Source organism: Carcharhinus amblyrhynchos, chromosome 5, assembly GCF_965287045.1.
Source record: "Carcharhinus amblyrhynchos chromosome 5, sCarAmb.v2.hapA, whole genome shotgun sequence".
Lineage (NCBI taxonomy): Eukaryota > Metazoa > Chordata > Chondrichthyes > Carcharhiniformes > Carcharhinidae > Carcharhinus > Carcharhinus amblyrhynchos.
In genome coordinates, this window is record NC_137328.1 from 121,817,551 (window position 1) to 121,838,153 (window position 20,603).

The following is a 20,603-nucleotide window of genomic DNA, read 5'->3' on the forward strand; positions in this document are numbered from 1 at the left end:
ACCCAGTTCAATTCCGGCCTTAGTTCACTGTCTGTGTGGAGTTTGCATGTTCTCCCCGTGTCTGCATGGGTTTCCTTCTGGTGCTCTGGTTTCCCACAGTGCAAAGATGTGCAGGTTAGCTTGATTGGCCATGCTAAATTGCCGCATAGTGTCAGGGGCACTAGCAGGGTAAATACATGAGGTTGGAGGGATAGGGCCTGGGTGGGATTGTGGTCAGTGCAGACTCGATGGGCCAAATGGCCTCCTTCTGCACTGTAGGGATTCTATGATTGACGATGATTTCATAGCTCGATTCCAGATTTATTAAATGAATTGAAATTCCAGCAGCTGCCATGTCCCAGAGCATTAACCTGGGTCCCTGGATTACCAGTCCAATGGTCAATAGTTACCTATGAGCAAAACAATGGGCAGCAGAGACAACCCAACAAGAATATATAAGAGATCCGGCACAGAAGTTTTTCCCAGTATATATGGCTGCTAGCCAGGGCTGGGAGCCGGGCATGGCTGAGGAACCCCCAATAATCCTTGGTCTTGGGCCCTTTTTGATACGTTTCCCACACATGGATGAGCGTTGAGGAGACATCGATACTGCAAACCTTGCAATAGGAGAAACTCTCTTCGACCATACATCTGAAAGACAGTGGGACAACTTAGTATGAGGTAAATCCAAACTCATCCCAAATTTGTGCTCTCAAGGTGACACTAGAAAGAATAGCATTAACTTATATTTATATAGCACCTTGCATAATCTCAGGGTGTCCCAAAGTGCTTTACAACCAATGAGGTGTAGTCACTGTTGGAGTATGGGAAATGCACAAGATATTTTGCATAGCAGGATCCCATAAACAAACAGTACTGAAACAGGCTTTTTGGCCCACCAAGCCTGCGCCAACAAATGACGCCTTTCTAAACTAAAGACCTTTTGTCTCTACGTGCTCCATATCCCTCTAAACCCACCTATTCATGTCCCTGTCAAAATGCCTCTCAAACAGGCAAGCAATATGGGCATGATAATTTTTTTTTACAGATATTGGTTGAGGGATGAATATTGGCCAAGATAGCATGTTACATTGCCTACTCTACTTTGAAGTGGTGCCCGTGGAAAATTTTTGGCCACTTGAAAGGACAAGTTCAACATGGCATATGGAAGTTGGCGCCTCTGACAATGGAGCACCCCTTCAGTACAGCACTACAGTCAGCCTGGATTATAAGGGCAAAGGCTGGATTTTACAGGGGGCTGGATTCTCCTCCACATCTTGGCTTACTCTTTGCTTGGGAAGCAGCCCACCATAACGTGGGTGATATTTGGATCAGGAAAAGACTTCCATCTGGAAAGAAAATCCCACCTGCAACATCAACCATCCAAGGTGATTGGCCAGCAGCCCCTTACTATACTCCACGTACACCTATAACTGTGTGGCAAAATTCCCCTCCAACTCCATCTTCAAGTTTGCTGATGACATCACCGTTGTGCGTCGGATCTCAAACAATGACGACAGAGTACAGGAAAAAGATAGAGGGTGGGATTTTACACCTTCACTCAGGTGAGGGTGAACGGGTGTGACAACAATAATCTCTCCCTCAAGTCAACAAAACAAAGGATATAGACATCGACTTCAGGTAGCATAGTGGAGGACAAGTTCCTCTCTTCATCAACAGTACCTTCCACTGTATACCAATACTCGTGACAATAATAAATCAAACCAAATCAATAAGTGAAATATTGGCCTGGACGCTGGGAGCAGGGCAACTGAACCCACTCTTCAATTGGCTGTTGAATCTGTTACACCCGACCATGAGGTCAGACTGGCATCAAGTTTGTTGATATTGTGGAAGAATTTGCACATTATCTCAATATTGATGAAAGGACAATGACATGAGCTTGCCTGAATTTACACCCAGTAATAATACAAATTGGAAGATGCTGGAATACTCACTTATCGAACCACACTTTGCAATATTGCAGTGCTCCCAGGACACATGATTGTCCAACATTATGTAACACCAGGGTTTCTCATCACCATCTGGGTTTCTGCAACAGATAATTAGATCATGACTCCATCTTTCTACATCGTGTGATCAACCTACACAACAGATCAACTTTCACACGAGTTCAATTCTCGGCTCAGGTCACTGTCTGTGTGGAGTCTGCATGTTCTCCCCATGTCTGCATCGGTTTCTTCCGGGTGCTCTGGTTTCCTCCCGCATTCTGAAAGACGTGCTGGTTAGGTTCATTGACCTGAACAGTGTGATGACGGGGAATTTCACAGTAACTTCACTGCAGTGTTAAGGTAAGCCTTACTTGTGACACTAATAAATAAACTTTACAATGCACATGGTGGTAGGCGAGAGGGAAGGAAGAAAGATTACACTTATAAAGAGCCTTTCACTCTCTCAGACCATTTCCAAGTGTTTTATCATGAGGTACATTAGATGAGCAGGCCTTTAGATGTTTAGGAAGGCCTGCTGCCGCTTCTAATTCTTGTGTTGTCCTGTCTCTTCCAACACTGATGACCTAGTTCCACACTGCTTACACTGAATTAATTATACAACCAGAGAATAATACATAGAACAAGTTAATTGTGTTTGTGCTGATTCTTAGAAAAAGTTAGCCAATTGGTCCCACTCCTCTACTCTTGTCTCCATAGTCTGGCAAAATGTTTTCCCTTCAACTACTGATCCAATTCCCTTTTTGACAGTTACTACTGAATCTTCTTCAGTTCTTTGCTTCCCACCTGCAATAGGAGTGGTCGCCCAGACCCAGCTGGAGAGCTCCTTCCAAACTGCTGATGTTTAACTGATCTCGCAGGAACTCCTCACTCCAAGGTATGCATTCGAGACCAGAGGAACTCTCATCCTCAGTGCCTTTATAAGACATCCCATTGTCCTCATAACAGGTAGCTTCCTTATCTAGATCAAAACAAACATCTGTGAGATCATAGGATTAAGTTTCTTCTTCTATTCACTTCCTGCGTCCAGAGGCAGACTTTCATCTGTTTCCACAGCTAGTAATTCCCAGAATAGGTATACAGAATATAGTCTGTCACCAGGGTGCCACTCCACATTAAGTGTGGCTGACCAGGAGTCTCTCCTGTTCTTCCCGTCAGCCATTGGCACGTTTGGAAGGATTTTGCCAGTTGGCACACCCTGGTTTTTTTTGGGCGAGTCTGCCAGAGCAATCATTCCACCCTTGTTAGCATTGGGGCATTGAGATCCTTCCGATGAGTCCCCAGTCATGGCACCCTCTGCAGCCCACCCCCTCTGTAGCCCAGCTCCCTGCATGTGCCCCCCTTTGCCAATCAAAATGAGAAAATAAAGAACTTAATTCTGCACCTCTCTCTCTCTCTCTGTCCTCAGCCCCCTGCAATTTTCCAGTTGCGCTCAAGGAGCAGGGCTTTCTATTCTGATTCAGCATTTTACAGCGGCCTGGACTCAACACTGATTCCAGAACTTCAGATTAGAAACACTGCTTCCATTCTTTTAGACTTTATTTTTTCTTGGGATGTGGGCATCGCTGGATAGATTAGCATTTATTAACCATCCTTAATTGCCCTTCAGAAGGTAGTGGCGAGTTGCTTTCTTGAACCATTGCATTCCGTGTGGTGTAGGTACACTACAATGCCACTAAGGGGGGAGTTCCAGAATTTTGACCCTGCAACTGTGAAGGAACGGTGATATATTTCCAAGTCAGGATGGTGAGTGGCTTGAAGAGGAACTTACAGGTGGTGATATTCCTATGTGCCTGCTGCCCTTATCCTTCTAGAATCTGGATGGTAGTGGTCATGGTTTGGAAGATGCTGCCCAAGGAACCTTGGTGAATTGCTGCAGCTCATCTTGTAGATGGTACACTGTTACTGACTGTTGGTGTTTGTAGATGTGGTGCCAATCAAGTGAGACTGCTTTGTCCTGGATGGTGTCAAGCTTCTCGAGTATTATAGAGGTTTACAGCATGAAAACAGGCCCCCTTGCCCAACCTATCCATGCCACCCTTTTTTTTAAAACCCCTAAACTAATCCCAATTGCTCGCATTTGGCCCATATCCCTCTATGCCCATCATCCCCATATAACTGTCTAAATGCTTTTTAAAAGATAAAATTGTGCCCGTCTCTACTACTACCTCTGGTAGTTTGTTCCAGACACTCACCACCCACTATGTGAAAAAATTGCCCCTCTGGACCCTTTTGTATCTCCCCCCTCTCACCTCAAACCTATGCCCTCTAGTTTTAGACTTCCCTACCTTTGGGAAAAGATATTGACTATCTACCTTGTCTATGCCCTTCATTATTTTATAGACCTCTATAAGGTTACTGGAGCTGCACTCATCCAGGCAAGTAGAGAATATTCCGTCACACTCCTGACTTGTGCCTTGTAGATGCCGTACGGGCTTCGGGGAATCAGGAGATGAGTTACTCACCGCAGTATTCCTAGCCTCTGGCCTGCCTCTGGCAATGATTCTGCTGTTACCAGACACACTTTCTCTCAACACATATTTAATTAATTAATAGTTAATCATCTTACTTAATTGTCTCTTTACCACTTTCTATTGCTTTACACCATCATCTCTTTCACCATCCATGATATCATCCCACCAACCCCCCTTCTCCCCACCACCCACGCCCCACAAACCCCCCTTTCCCTGTAAGAAACCGGTCGTGAATGTAGCTTAATCCATCCTGCAAACCAGCCTCCCACCCATTGACTCTGTCTACACTTCCCGCTGCCTCAGCAAAGCAGTCAGCAAAATTAAGGACCTCACACAACCCGGACACTCTCTCTTCAACCTTCTTCCTTTGGGAAAAAGATACAAAAGTCTGGGATCACGTACCAATCGAGTCAAGAAAAGCTTCTTCCCTGATGCCCTCAGACTTTCGAATGGACCTACCTTGCATTAAGTTGATCTTTCTCTATACCCTCGCTATGACTGTAACACTACATTCTGCACTGTCTCGTTTCTTTCTCTATGAATGGTATACTTTGTCTATATAGTGCGCAAGAAACAATACTTTTCACTGTATCCCAATACATGTGACAATAACAAATCAAATCAAATCAAAATTGCTTATTGCCTGTTTAATCTCGAACCTTTTCCAGTTGGGATGAAAACCCATTCATGTTAACTCTCTTTTACCCTCCCTGCGAGCGCTGCCAGACCTGCTGAGTATTTCCAGCATTTTTCATTCTTATTTCAGTCTTCCAGCATCTGCAGAGTTTTGTTCTTGTATTAAGATAAAGCACTTGTACAGGCGAAAGCTGATTCCAATCAAGGAGCGTACCTATATCACAGTACTTCCCCACAAAACCATCTCTGCACTGGCAAATCATCTCCCCCGTGTCCTGGATTGCTCGACACTCACCACCCCGGAGACAGTGATTAACCTTGCAATCTGAAAAAGGACAAGAGAATTGGTGAAAAATAACACACGGATATACATACCAGGAGCAGGAGTAGGCCGCTCAGCCTCTCAAGCCTGCTCTGCTATCTGGCAAGGTCAAGATGATTGTAACCTCAACCCCACATTTCTGCCTAGCCCACGATAATCTTTCATTCCCCTTTGTTTATCAAGAATCTATTTGGGTCAAATGAAAGGGGTGATTTGGCCTGCACTGTGGGCTGACAGTAAGTTGGGAAACATAACACTGGTTTATAGTCAACGAACAAAGAACAAAGGAAAGTACTGCACAGGTACAGGCCCTTCGGCCCTCTAAGCCAGTGTTGATCATGATAAGAACATAAGAAATAGGAGCAGGAGTAGGCCATCTAGCCCTTCGAGCCTGCTCCGCCATTCAATAAGATCATGGCTGATCTGTCGTGTCTCAGCTCCACATTCCCGCCCTCTCCCCATAACCCTTAATCCCCTCTCTTATCAAAAACCTATCAACCCGTGTCTTAAAAATATTTAGCGAGGCAGCCTCCACCACTTCAACGGGCAGAGAATTCCAGAGACTCACCACCCTTTGAGTGAAGAAATTCTTCCTCAACTCCGTTCTAAACCGCCCCCCCTTTATCTTGAGGCTGTGCCCCCTAGTCCTACTGTCCTTTCTGAGTGGGAAGAGTCTCTCCACCTCTATCCTATCCATCCCATTCAACATCTTATACGTCTCAATGAGATCTCCCCTCATTCTTCTGAACTCTAACGAGTACAAGCCTAGTTTATTCAGCCTCTCCTCATAGCTCAACCCCCTCAACTCCGGCATCAGCCTCCCTCCAAGGCCAAAATATCCTTGCGTAAGTACGGTGCCCAAAACTGCACACAGTACTCCAGCTGCGGCCTCACCAATGCCCTATACAGCCGCAGCAAGACCTCCCTACTTTTATATTCAATCCCCCTCGCTATGAAGGCCAGCATCCCATTCGCCTTCCTGACCACCTGCTGCACCTGCAAGCTGGGTTTTTGCAACTCATGTACAAGGACCCCGAGGTCCCTCTGCACCGTCACCTGCTGCAGTTTTTCGCCACGTAAGTAATAATCCTTCCTACCATTATTCCTACCAAAGTGGACCACCTCGCACTTGCCAACATTAAATTCCATTTGCCATTTCCTGGCCCATTCGCCCAGCCTATCTAGATCCTTCTGTAGACTCTCCACACCCTCCGCACAATTTGCCGTTCCACCAATCTTGGTGTCATCAGCAAATTTCGACACCATACACTCGGTTCCCTCCTCCAGATCATCTATATAAATGGTAAATAGCTGAGGCCCCAGCACCGACCCCTGGGGCACTCCACTAGTCACCAACCGCCAATCCGAATAGCGCCCATTGACCCCCACTCTCTGCCTCCTATTTGACAACCAATCCTCTATCCACGCTAACACCCTACCCCCAACTCCATGTCCCCTGACCTTCTGCAATAACCTCTTGTGAGGTACCTTGTCAAACGCCTTCTGAAAATCAAGAAAGATTGATGCCCTAATTAAACTAAAGAAAACCTCCTTCCTTCATTTGGTCTGTGTCCCTCCCTATTCATGCACCACCTAGATGCCTCTTAAATGTTGCCAATGTACCTGCTTCCATCATCTCCTCTGGCAGTGCATTCCAGCACCCACCACTCTCTGTGTGATAAACCTCCCCCTGCTCATCTCCCTTAAATGTTCCCTCTCTCATCTTGAACCCATGCCCCCTTGTATTCGAAGTCTAACAGGTTTATTTGAAATCACAAGCTTTTGGAGCACTGCTCCTTTGTCAGGGAAAGTGAAGAGAGGTGCGCAAACACGGAATATATAGGCAGAGTAATGATAGCCCAATACAGGTAATCAAGAGGGTCAATGAACAAGTACAGACAGTGAGAGTGCAGTGTGGGCTGCCTGAATTACAGAGGGGAGACTCTCCCAACCCGCAGGGCTGGGGGACTATCTTAACAGCTTCCCGCTGGATGCCATGGCCTCCTCCAGTCTCCAGGTGCTAGATTTCTGGTGCCATCGGTTCCATGCCAGAAATCAGCTTGGAGCTGAATAATTTATGCAATGCACATTTAAATGCCATTAGTGGGCCTGGGAGTGAATCCTCCTGGCCGGTAGGAATCTCTCCCCTCCAACAGGAATGTTTCACTCCAGTGGGGTTTACAATAGCTCCCCACTTACTCCCCAGGAGGTCCCCACCCCTGGACATTGTCAGCTTGGCAGTGCCAGCTTGGCCCCCTGGAACTGCCCAAGTGGCATGCTCAGGGGCATCTTGCCGGAGAGATTGGGACAGCAGGGTGGGGGGGAAGGGTCGGGACTTTTGGGGGGCGGGTCAGGGATGCCAGTGGGGTGGAGGGTCGAGGAGATGAGGACTGCTAAAGGATGCGAGGAGATTGAGGCGGACTGGCAGGGGGTGGGGGTGAGAGATCGAAGCAGGCTGACGGGCTTGAGACTGGCCCACACACGTCCTGGGGAGAGGGGCAGCAATCAGATCATGGGGGGGTTCAGAGGGGCAGCGATGCAGGGCTGTGGGATTGGCCAGTGACTGAGAGGCCAGTAGTGCTGGGTTACTGCACATGCGCTGATCTTGGCGCTGACAGATCAGCACATGCGCAGTGGCCACTCAGCACTATACTCCCAGCCTCTCCAGCGGGAATAGGTCCTGCCCATTGATTTTTAGAGTGATTTGCTCTAGTGCACTCTGCACTACTCAAAGTGTGGGAGATTTATTTTGAAAATCCCACTGAAAAATCAAGCAGTTTACTCCAGTTTTTACATGAATTCAGCACTTAGAGTTCTTTTGGGAGAATCACCCCCATCCCCATCAACTCTTTACAGGTATTCATGAATGCTAATAGATAAGTGCAAGCAGTTAGGTATAATCAGCATGGAGGCCAGCCCTCACCTCAGGTGAGTGTCACCTGATGAAGGGGCAGCTCTCCAAAAGCTCATGATACCAAATAAACCCGTTGGACTTTAACCTGGTATTGTGAGACTTCTTACTATGCCCACCCCAGTCCAATGCCAGTATCTCCATATCATACCTCACATGCTGCAGGGAAGAATGTCCCAAGGCAAGGTACATCGGTGAGACACTACAACAGATGAACTGGCACCCCATGACAATCACCAGGCAGGAATGTTCCCTTCCTGTCAGGGAACACTTCATTGGTCACAGACATTCAGTCTGACCCGATCTTCAGGTAAGCATTCTCCAAGGCGGCCTTCGAGACACACGACAGCGCAGAGTCGCTGAGCAGAAACTGATAGCCAAGTTCCACACGCATGAGGACGGCCTCAACTGGGATCTTGGGTTCATGTCATGCTGCATGTAATCTCACCATACTGTTCTGTGGGGGAGAAATCTCCCTGGCAGTCCTGTTTTGACACCATGTATACCTTGATTCAGCTGTCGGGGGCAATCTAGACTCTTGAACATTCTCTCCCCACAGACGCTGTCAGACCTGCTGAGAATTTCCAGCATTTTCTGTTTTTGCTTCAGATTCCAGCATTTGCATTATTATGCTTTTACTTTTTGATTATTTGTAATTATCTCTCTGCCTTAAATTATCAGTTCTTGGGTTATCCTTTAACTTGTTACACAGCCTGTTGACACTTTATACATACTGATTATACTTAACTGCCTGCATTTGTCGATTAGCACTCATGATGACCTGTAAAGACTTATTATTCGGCCGCCTACATTGCACGACACTGCCTGTACATATCCGTTGACATTCTTGATTACCTGTGAGTATCGGGCTATCATCACTCCGCCTAGTGTGTCAAAATTCGCAGATGACACTAAGATGGGTGGCAGAGCAAAGTGTGCAGAGGACACTGAAAGTCTGCAAAGGGATATAGATCATCTAAGTGAGTGGGCAAGTGTCTGGCGGATGGAGTACAATGTTGGTAAATGTGAAGTCATCCATTTTGGTAGGAATAACAGCAAAATGGACGATTATTTAAATCGTAAAAAACTGCAGCAAGCTGCTGTGCAGAGGGACCCGGGTGTCCTTGTGCAAGAATCTCAAGGTTTGCAGGTGGAACAAGAATTAAGAAGGCAAATAGAATTTTGTCCTTTATTGTTGGAGGGATGTAGTTTAAAAACAATAAGATTACATTGCAGCTGTATAAAGTGCTGGTGAGCCACACTTGGAGTACTATGTACAGTTTTGATCTCTTCCCTTAAGAAAGGATATACTGGCACTGGAGGGGGTGCAGAGGAGATTCACTAGGTTGATTCCGGAGTTGAGAGGGTTGGCTTATGAGGACAGACTGAGTAGACTGGGGCTATACTCATTGGAATTCAGAAGAATGAGGGGAGATCTTATAGAAATATATATGATTATGAAGGGAATAGATCAGATAGAAACAGGGAAGTTGTTTCCACAGGTGGGTGAAACTAGAACTAGGGGGCATAGCCTCAAAATAAGGGGAAGCAGATTTAGGACTGAGTTGAGGAGGAACTTCTTCACACAAAGGGTTGTGAATCTGTGGAATTCCCTGCCCAGTGAAGCAGTTGAGGCTCCCTCATTGAATGTTTTTAAGGCAAGGATAGATAAATTTTTGAAAAATAAAGGAATTAAGAGTTATGGTGAGCGGGCGGGTAAGTGGAGCTGAGTCTACAAAAAGATCAGCCATGATCTTATTGAATGGCAGAGCAGGCTCAAGGGACAAATGGCCAACTCCTGCTCTGAGTTCTTATGTTCTTATATACTCTGCACCTGTGCATCTCTCTCCACCTGATGCAGGAGCAACACTCCAAAAGCTTGTGATTTCAAATAAACCTTTTGGACTATAACCTGGTGTCGTGTGATCTGTCAACGTGTTCATCCCAGTCCAACACCAGCATCCCCACAGTAAGATTAGTTGTTGGAGGTCAAAGGATTCATTGTTTTATTGACAAGGAGACAATACCTGGAGATTCTAATCCTACAATGAGTAAACCCTGAATCTCCAAAAGTCCCAGAAAGATGTTGTGGATCATCAAGTTGTAAACAGTTGAGCTGTAAATTATCCTTTCACTTTGAAGATGAATGGGAGTTGGGATCAAAGCTAACTGAGTGAGATACGGAGCTCAGGTATGTCCTGTTGTCCTGGGGTAAGAAAGTGGAGGACGCCTTGGATCTCACAAGTGAGTGATAAATTAGATTTTTTCATGGTCATAAATGCTGGCCTTGCCAGCAATATCTACATCTGATGAATAAATGAAAAAAGCACTCAGGTTACTAATAGAATCTTACAGATAGAAGGAGGCCATTCAGCTCCTTATGTCAATGCTGACTCTTCAAAACTCCAAATAGCTCAATCCTTGCTGCTTTTCACTATAGTTCTCCAATAGCCTCCTCTTCAAAATTTTATTCAATTCCTTTTTGCAAATTAATACAGTCCTTCAGACAATCCAGTTTGAAACATAATTATTACGTGGGTGTTTTGTCTAATCTCTCCTCTGCTTATTTTGCCAATTATCCTCTGGTTACCAACCTTTCTGATGTGGAGATGCCAGTGTTGGACTGGGGTAAACACAGTAAGAAGTCTGACTACACCAGGTTTAAGTCCAACCTATTTATTTGATAGTAAACTCACAAGCTTTCGAGGTTTCTCCCTTCGTCAGGTGAATGGAGAGCTCTGGCCTCAGACAGTGCCTGTCTGAAGCCAGAGCTCTCCATTCACCTGACAAAGAGGGAAACCTCGAAAGCTTGTGAGTTTACTATCAAATAAATCGGTTGGACTTAAACCTGGTGTAGTCAGGCTTCTTACTGTGTTTACCAACCTTTTTGACAGAGGGGAATAGTTTCTCGATTTCAAAATGTTGTGATTTTGAACATCTCTATCAAATCACCCCTTATCCATCTCTGCACTAAGTAGAATAACCTCAATGTTTCCAGCTAATGTTCCAAGCCAGACCCTAAATGTCAATTAAGGGTTTTAACCAGTGAGATGTCGGAAATTAACATAGCTGTTAGAAGGTGGGAGGAGGGAGAAGCCCTTAGCGAAGGATTAGCCTGTAATTCAAGCTAGGGCAGCATGGTGACAGAGTGGTTAGTGCTGCTGCCTCACTGCAACAGGGACCCAGGTTCAATACTGACCTCGGGTCACTATCTGTGTGGAGTCTGCACATTCTCCCCGTGTCTGCATGGGTTTCCTCCCACACTCCGAAGAATTGCTGGTTAGGTGCATTGGCCTTGATAAATTGTCCCTTAGTGTCCGAAGATGCACAGGTGGATTAGCAGGGTTATGGGAAGAGGGAGGGCCTGAGTGGGATGCTCTTTTGGAGAATCAGTGCAGACCCGATGGACAAGATGGCCTCTCTCTGCACCATAGGGACTCTATGGTTCTGAGGAGAATGCTTCTTCAGAGAGCCAGTGCAGACTCAAGGGGCTGAATGGCTTCCTTCCACACTGCAAAGATTCTTTGAATGTGGGAAGTGTTATGAATTCCTGACAATACCTTTGTACTGAATGTTGTGACATTCAGGCCCACTGTCAGCACACACGCAATTTTTAACCTGGTCTCCAGTCATTCGGATCCATCGTTCTCCAGTCAGGAAGTACCTGTGATGGGCACTGTCGAAGCATTTCACTGGAACACCGAGCAAAAGAGAAAGACCAAGTCAATGCAATATCGAGGATGATATGCGTATAATGACCCTGGCCCTACACTCAACCCTGGAACACTGGGATAACAAAGACACCAACGTCAGATTCCTATTCATAGGCTACAGTGCAGCCTTTAACACCATTACTGCTACAAGATTCATCTCCAAACTGTGGCCTGAGCCTCAGCTCCTCCCTCTGCAACTGGATCCTGGACTTCTTACCTCACAGACCACAATCAGTGAGGATAGACAACAACACCTCCTCCACGATCATCCTCAATACCAGAGGCCCACAAGGCTGTGTTCTCAGCCTCCTACTATACTCCTTACACACCTATGACTATGTGGCCACATTCCCCTCCAACTCGATTTTCAAGTTTGCTGATGACACCACCGCAGTGGGTCGGATCTCAAACAATGACGAGACAGAGTACAGGAATGAGATAGAGAGTCTGGTGAACTGTGCAACAACAATAATCGCTCCCTCAATGTCAACAAAACAAAGGAGATTGTCATTGACTTCGGGAAGCGTAGTAGAGGACGTGCCCCTGTCTACATCAACAGGGACAAAGTAGAAATAGTCGAGAGCTTCATGTTTTCAGGTGTCCAGATCACCAACAACCTGTCCTGGTCCCTCCATGCCTACACTATAGTTAAGAAAGCCCACCAACTTCTTTCTCAGAAGACTAAGGAAATTTGGCATGTCAGCTACGACTCTTACCAACTTTTACAGATGCACCATAGAAAGCATTCTTTCTATTGTATCACAGCTTGGTATGGCTCCTGCTCTGTCCAAAACAGCAAGAAACTACAAAGCGTCGTGAATGAATCCCAGTCCATCACACAAACCAGTCTCTTATGCATTGACCCAATCTACACTTCCCACTGTCTCGGCTAAGCAGCCAGCATAATTAAGGACCCCACACACCCCGGACATTCTCTCTTCCACCTTCTTCCTTCAGGAAAAAGATACAAAAGTCTGAAAACACATACCAACCGTCACAAGAAGTTTCTTCCCTGCTGCCATCCGATTTTTGAATGGATCTACCTTGCATTAAGTTGATCTTTCTCCACACGCTAGCTATGACTGTAACACTACATTCTGCAGGGTCTCCTTTCCTTCTCTATGAACAGTGTGCTTTGTCTGTCTAGTGCACAAGAAACAATACTTTTCACTGTATACTAATACATGTGACAATAATAAATCAAATCAGAGAGAGTGATCACTAAATCTCAATCTAAAGTGAGCTGGAGATTCTCTAAGGGCTGATGTTTTGGTCAAGATTATTGCCTTTGGATAAATGTACCCAACATGGTTTATTGCACCTCATCATTACGTGATGCTGGAACTGTTCACTTACCTTCCTGGCAGTTAACTCCTGCAAATTGATCATGGCATCGACAGTGGTATGAGTTGAGACGGGAGTCTGTGATGCAAGTCCCACCATTTTTACAGGGATGTGAAAGGCAGGGGTCTGTGTGGCAGAAAGCAAAGAGGTTCTAGTGTTAATCACATCCCCTCAGTAAAGTGAAGTGAAGCCACATTTTAATTCTCCTGGGATGCACCCCAGTTAAAGCCCCCACACCCACCCAATCCACTGTGCCAACCTTGTGTTAAATTACAGGTGGGCAGCACGGTGGCACAGCGGTTAGCACTGCTGCATCTCAGCATCGAGGACCTGCACTTGATTCCTGTCTTGGGCCACTGTCTGTGCGGAGTCTGCACATTCTCCCCATGTCTGTGTGGCTTTCCTCTGGGTGCTCCAGTTTCCTCTCACAGACTGAACAATGTGCTGGTTAGGTGGATTAACCATGCAAAAATTTTCCCTCAGTGTATTTGAACAGGCGCCGAAGTGTGGCGACTAGGGGATTTTCACACTAACTTCATTGCAGTGTTGATGTAAGCCGACTTGTCACAGTAATAAATAAACATTAAAAACTTTAATTTGTTTCTTCAATATCATTAACCATTTAAAACTGACAATATATTATTTACATTTGAAACAGGAATAAAAGGCCCCCATCAACCTTCATTGTTTCTCTAATGAAAATCCTAAACTGATTACCAGATCTTGTCATGGAGGTTTACAGCATGGAAACAGGCCCTTTGGCCCAAATTGTCCATGCTGCCCTTTTTTTTTGAAGCCCCTAAGCAAATCCCAATTGCCCGCATTTGGCCCATGTCCCTCTATACCCATCGTACCCCATGTAACTGTCTAAATACTTTTTAAAAGACAAAATTGTACCCATCTTTACTACTACCTCTGGCAGCTCGTTCCAGACAGTCACCACCTTCTGTGTGAAAAATTTGCCCCTCTGGACACTTTTGTATCTCCCCCCTCTCACCTTAAACCTATGCCCTCTAGTTTTAGGCTCCCCTACCTTTAGAAAAAGATATTGAGTAACTAGCTGATCTATGCCCCTCATTATTTTATACACCTCTATAAGATGACCCCTTAGCTTCCTACACTCCAGAGAAAAATGTCCCAGTCTATCCAGCCCCTCCTTATAATTCAATCCATCAAGTCCCGGTAGCCTCTTATCCAGGCCCTAGCCCTGTAACCCCACATATTTACCCTGCAAATCCCCTAACTCTTGAGGCACTAAGGAAAATTTAGCATGGCCAATCCGCCTAACCCACACATCTTTGGACAATGGGAGGAAACCAGAGCATCCAACGGAAACCCACCCAGACTTGGAGAGAACATGAAAACTCCTCACAGACAGTGACCAAAGTTGTGAATTGAACCCAGGTCTCTGCCTCACCGCTGTGCCACCCCTTGAACTGTTGCAGTTCATGTGATGTAGGTACACCCATACTGCTGTGAAGGAGAGTTCCAGGATTTTGACCCAGCAATAGTGAAGGAACAGTGAAGGTCCAAGTCCTCAATCCCCCTCTGACTCTATCGCTTATGAGCCCTCTGACACAGAAAACTGTAACATCCCTCTTAAATTTCCTCATCATTTCTTTAGCTATATTAAGAAAAATTATGCAATCATATATCTTTCACAGTAACCTTTACAGATGGTTAAGAATGTTTTTCATGTTTTCAATAACCCAATTAGTTCTTTGATTGTTAAATTTGATTGACCAGATATATAAGTACTGTGGCTATGAAAGTAGGTGAAAGGATTGTAATTCTGTGGTGAATATTTACGTCCTGACTTCCCAAAGTCTCTCCACCATTTACAAGGCACAAGTCTTGAATAACTTTTTTGTTTCGGTCTTCACGGAGGAGGACGTGAATAATTTGCCAGATGTTAGATATGGAAAGGTGGTAGGACTGGAGGGTCTCGATGACATTACCGTTACTAGAGAGGTGGTGCTCGACAGACTGGAGGGGCTGATTGTGGACAAGTCCCCAGGACCGGATGGAATGCATCCGAGGGTCCTGAAAGAAATGGCTGAGATGATAGTGGATGCCTTGGTGGTTATTTTCCAGACGTCGCTGGATTCCGAGGAAGTGCCGGAAGATTGGAAAACGGCTAATGTTACGCCGTTGTTTAAGAAGGGTGCCAGGCAAAAGGCGGGGAATTATAGGCCTGTTAGTTTAACGTCTGTTGTAGGTAAAATGTTAGAATCCGTCATCAAGGAGGAAATAGCGAGGCATCTTGAGGGGAACTGCTTGATAGAGCAGACGCAGCACGGTTTCATTAAAGGGAAGTCGTGTCTGACAAATTTACTGGAGTTCTATGAGGATGTGTCTAGGGCGGTGGATAGAGGAGAGCCGGTGGATGTGGTCTTTCTTGATTTTCAGAAAGCGTTTGACAAGGTACCTCACAAGAGGTTATTGCAGAAGGTCAGGGGACATGGAGTTGGGGGTAGGGTGTTAGCGTGGATAGAGGACTGGTTGTCAAATAGGAGGCAGAGAGTGGGGGTCAATGGGTGCTATTCGGATTGGTGGATGGTGACTAGTGGAGTGCCCCAGGGGTCGGTGCTGGGGCCTCAGCTATTTACCATTTATATAGATGATCTGGAGGAGGGAGCCGAGTGTAGGGTGTCGAAATTTGCTGATGACACCAAAATTGATGGAAAGGCAAATTGTGCGGAGGGTGGTGAGAGTCTGCAGAAGGATCTAGATAGGCTGGGTGAATGGGCCAGGAAATGGCAAATGGAATTTAATGTTGGCAAGTGCGAGGTGGTCCACTTTGGTAGGAATAATGGTAGGAAGGATTATTACTTACGTGGAGAAAAACTGCAGCAGGCGACGGTGCAGAGGGACCTCGGGGTCCTTGTGCATGAGTTGCAAAAACCCAGCTTGCAGGTGCAGCAGGTGGTCAGGAAGGCGAATGGGATGCTGACCTTCATCGCGAGGGGGATTGAATATAAAAGTAGGGAGGTCTTGCTGCGGCTGTATAGGGCATTGGTGAGGCCACAGCTGGAGTACTGTGTGCAGTTTTGGGCGCCGTACTTACGCAAGGATATTTTGGCCTTGGAGGGAGTGCAGAGGAGGTTTACTAGGCTGATGCCGGAGTTGAGGGGGTTGAGCTATGAGGAGAGGCTGAATAAATTAGGCTTGTACTCGTTAGAGTTTAGAAGAATGAGGGGAGATCTCATTGAGACATATAAGATGATGAATGGGATGGATAGGATAGAGGTGGAGAGACTCTTCCCGCTCAGAAAGGATAGTAGGACTAGGGGGCACAGCCTCAAGATAAAGGGGGGGCGGTTTAGAACGGAGTTGAGGAAGAACTTCTTCACTCAAAGGGTAGTGAATCTCTGGAATTCTCTGCCCGTTGAAGTGGTGGAGGCTACCTCGCTAAATATTTTTAAGACGCGGGTTGATGGGTTTTTGATAAGCGAGGGGATTAAGGGTTATGGGGAGAGGGCGGGAATGTGGAACTGAGCCACGACAGATCAGCCATGATCTTATTGAATGGCAGGGCAGGCTCGAAGGGCTAGTTGGCCTACTCCTGCTCCTATTTATGTTCTTATGTTCTTATGTAAGTCAGGAGTGTGATGGAATACTCCTCATTTGTCTGGATGGGTGCAGCTCCAACAACACTCAAGAAGCTCAACACCATCCAGGATAAAGCAGCTCCTTTAATTGGCACCCCATCAACAAACATTCAATCCCTCCACCGCTGACACACAGTGGCAGCTGTGTGTACTATTGTCAAGGTGCACTGCACCAACTCACCAAGACTCCTTCAACCTTCCAAACCCACAATCACCTCCATGTAGAAGGACAAGGGGGTCTCTAAGCCATTCACCATCTTGACTTGGAAATATATCACTGTTCCTTCACGGTTGCTGGGTTAAATACCTGCAATCCCTTCCCTAACAGCACTGTGGGTGTACCTATACCACATGGACTACAGTGGTTCAAGAAGGCAGCTCACTTTCTCAAGAGCAATTACTGCTAGGCAATAAATGCTGGCCTAACCAGTCAAATCTAAACCCCATGAAAGAATACATTTTAATAATATTGCCATTGCATACACCATTTCCAGCAGAAGAACTTTCATTTGACTGGTCAGATTCCAAGCAGAGGTGTAGTTAAAGCTGCAATGGTCAAGACAGTAATCAAGCGGTGTTAACAGAATAGCCTAATTATTAAAAATATCCCACAGAACTTCATTGACCACCTCCCCCTCACCACCCGCTACAAGAAATACTCTCCTCAGGAAATACCCTCCCTGGGAGATACCCTCCCTGAGAAATACCCTCCCTGGGAGATACCCTCCCTGAGAAATACCGTCCTCGAGAAATACTCTCCTCAGGAAATACCCTCCCTGGGAGATACCCTCCCTGAGAAATACCCTCCCTGGGAGATACCCTCCCTGAGAAATAATCTCCCTGGGAGATACCCTCGCTGAGAAATACCGTCCTCGAGAAATACTCTCCTCGGGAAATACCCTTGCCACAAAATACCCTCCCCAAGAAATACCCTCCCCGAGAAATACCCTCCTCAAGAAATACTCTCCTCGGGAAATACCCACCCCGTGAAATACCCTACCCAGAACATACCCTCCCTGAGAAATGCCCTCCTCAAGAAATACTCTCCTCAGGAAATACCCACCCTGAGAGATACCCTCCCTGAGAAATAATCTCTCTGGGAAATACCCTCGCTGAGAAATACCGTCCTCGAGAAATACTCTCCTCGGGAAATACCCTTGCCACAAAATACCCTCCCCAAGAAATACCCTCCCCGAGAAATACCCTCCTCAAGAAATACTCTCCTCGGGAAATACCCACCCCGTGAAATACCCTACCCAGAACATACCCTCCCTGAGAAATGCCCTCCTCAAGAAATACTCTCCTCGGGAAATACCCACCCCGTGAAATACCCTCCCCAAAAAATACCCTCCTTGGGAAATACCCTCCCTGAAAAATACCCTCCCCAAGAAATACCCTCCTCGAGAAATACTCTCCTCGGGAAATATCCTCCCCGCGAGATACTCTCCTTGGGAGATACCCTTCCCAAGAAATACCCTCCCCGAAAAATACCCTCCCCGGGAAATACCCTCCCCAAGAAATACCCTCCCTGGGAGATACCGTCCCCGAGAAATACCCTCCCCGCGAAATACCCTCCCTAGGAAATACCCTCCCCAAAAAATACCCTCCTCAGGAAATACCCTCCCCGAAAAATACCCTCCTCAGGAAATACCCTCCCCGAAAAATACCCTCCTCAGGAAATACCCTCCCCGAAAAATACCCTCGTCAGGAAATACCCTCCCCGAAAAATACCCTCCTCAGGAAATACCCTCCCCGAAAAATACCCTCCTCAGGAAGTACCCTCCCTGAAAAATACCCTCCCCGAGAAATACCCTCCCTGGGAAATACCCTCCCCGGGAAATACCCTCCCTGGGAAATACCCTCCCCGGGAAATACTCTCCCTGGGAAACACTCTCCCCGGGAAATACCCGCCCTGGGAAATAGTCTACTAGGGAAATAGCCCTCCCTGAGGAGTTTCACCATACCCCTGGGGAACATCACTCCCCCACTCCTCATAGATGGCCATCAGCTTCTGGGTATCCATTGCACAGGAATGTAATTTGTTGATAAGATCATAACTAAACAAGCACTATAAAGAACAAAGAAAAGTACAGCACGGGAACAGGCCCTTCAGCCCTCCAAGCCTGTGCTGATCATGATGCCCTAACTAAGCTAAAACAAATCCTCTGCCCTTACTCGGTCCGTATCCTTCTGTTCCCTCTCTATTCATGTGAATGTCCAGATGCCTCTTAAATGTTACTAATGTGCTTGCTTCCACCATGTCCTCTGGCAGCGTGTTCCAGGCACCCACCACTGTCTGCGTGAAAAGCACCCCCACACATTTCCCTTAAACTTTCCCCCTCTCACCTTGAATCTGTGCCCCTTTGTAATTGACACTTCCACCCTGGGGGAAAAGCCTTTGACTATCCACCCTATCTGTGCGTCTCATCATTTTGTAAACCTCTACCAGGTCTCCCCGCAACCTCTGCCTTTCCAATAACAACAATCCTAGTTTATTCAATCTCTCCTCATAGTCAAACCTCTCGAGACTAGGCAACATCTGGTGAACCTTCTTCACACTCTCTCCAAAGCTTCCACATCCTTCTGGTAGTGTAGTGACCAGAATTGCAAGTGATACTCCAAAAGCAGCCTGACCAAGATTTTATAAAGCCGCAATGTGATTTCCCAACTCCCATACTCAATGCCCCAGCTTATGAAGGCAAGCATGCCATATGCTTTCTTAATCACCTTGGTCACCTATGTTGCCATTTTTAAGGAACTGTGGACCTGTACGCCCAGGGCCCTTTATATGTTAATGTTCTTAAGGGTTCTGCCATTTACAATATAATTCACACCTAAATTTGATCCTCCAACATGCGTAACCTCACATTTCTCCGCATTAAACTCCATCTGCCATTTCTGTGCCCAAGTCTCCAATCTATCAATAATCCTGTTGTATCCCTGATAATCAGGAACTATCAGCAACTCTGTCAATCTTAGTGTCATCTGCAAACTTACCATTCAGACAACCCACATTTGGATGGCACAGTAACAGAATGGTTAACACTGCTGCTTCACAGTGCCGAGGACCCCAGATTGATTCCTGGCTTGGGTTACTGTCTGTGTGGAGTTTACACATTCTCCCTGTGTCTGTATCGGTTTCCTCTGGGTGCTCCAGTTTCCTCCTACATTCAGATGCGCTGGTTAGGTACATTGACCTGAAGAGGCGCTGGATTGTGGCGAGTAGGGGAATTTCACAGTAACTTAATTGCAGTGTTAATGTAAGCCTTACTTGTGACTAATAAATAAACATTTTCCTCCAGATCATTTATATACACTACAAACTACTAGAGGTGCCAGAACTGATCCCTGCGGAATACCACTAACTACATCTGAAAAACACCCACCACTATTCTATATCCTCTATAAACCAAGCCTGTTCTATATCTACCTAGGCAGCCCGCCAGGAATCTCTGGCGATTTTAGTTGTTGTACCAGTCTACCTTGTCGAGTGCCTTACTAAGGTCCATATAAGCTACAGCCATAGCCCTTCCCTCATCAATTTTCTTTGTCACCTCTTCAAAATACTCAATCAAGTTGGTGAGACATGGCCGTCCTTGTACAAAACCATGCTGCCCGACACTAACTAGTCCATTTTCTTCAA

At 46.2% G+C, this 20,603-nt stretch overlaps 1 protein-coding gene across 3 annotated transcripts in view; it reads right to left on the reverse strand.

The window, feature by feature from the left end:
• hgfac (HGF activator) overlaps positions 1–20,603 on the reverse strand; it is a 70,537-nt gene that overhangs the window by 10,825 nt on the left and 39,109 nt on the right. For all 3 annotated transcript variants that reach the window (XR_013886696.1, XM_080189493.1, XM_080189494.1), the window contains 6 exons: positions 13,362–13,475; positions 11,853–11,984; positions 5,274–5,384; positions 2,736–2,910; positions 1,938–2,032; positions 390–630 (listed from right to left, as the gene is read on the reverse strand). Coding sequence is in view for 2 of the 3 variants with exons in the window: in XM_080189493.1 (XP_080045619.1) it covers positions 390–630; positions 1,938–2,032; positions 2,736–2,910; positions 5,274–5,384; positions 11,853–11,984; positions 13,362–13,475 (868 nt within the window). In the remaining variant the exon portion in view is untranslated. The remainder of the gene's footprint in view (positions 1–389; positions 631–1,937; positions 2,033–2,735; positions 2,911–5,273; positions 5,385–11,852; positions 11,985–13,361; positions 13,476–20,603) is intronic.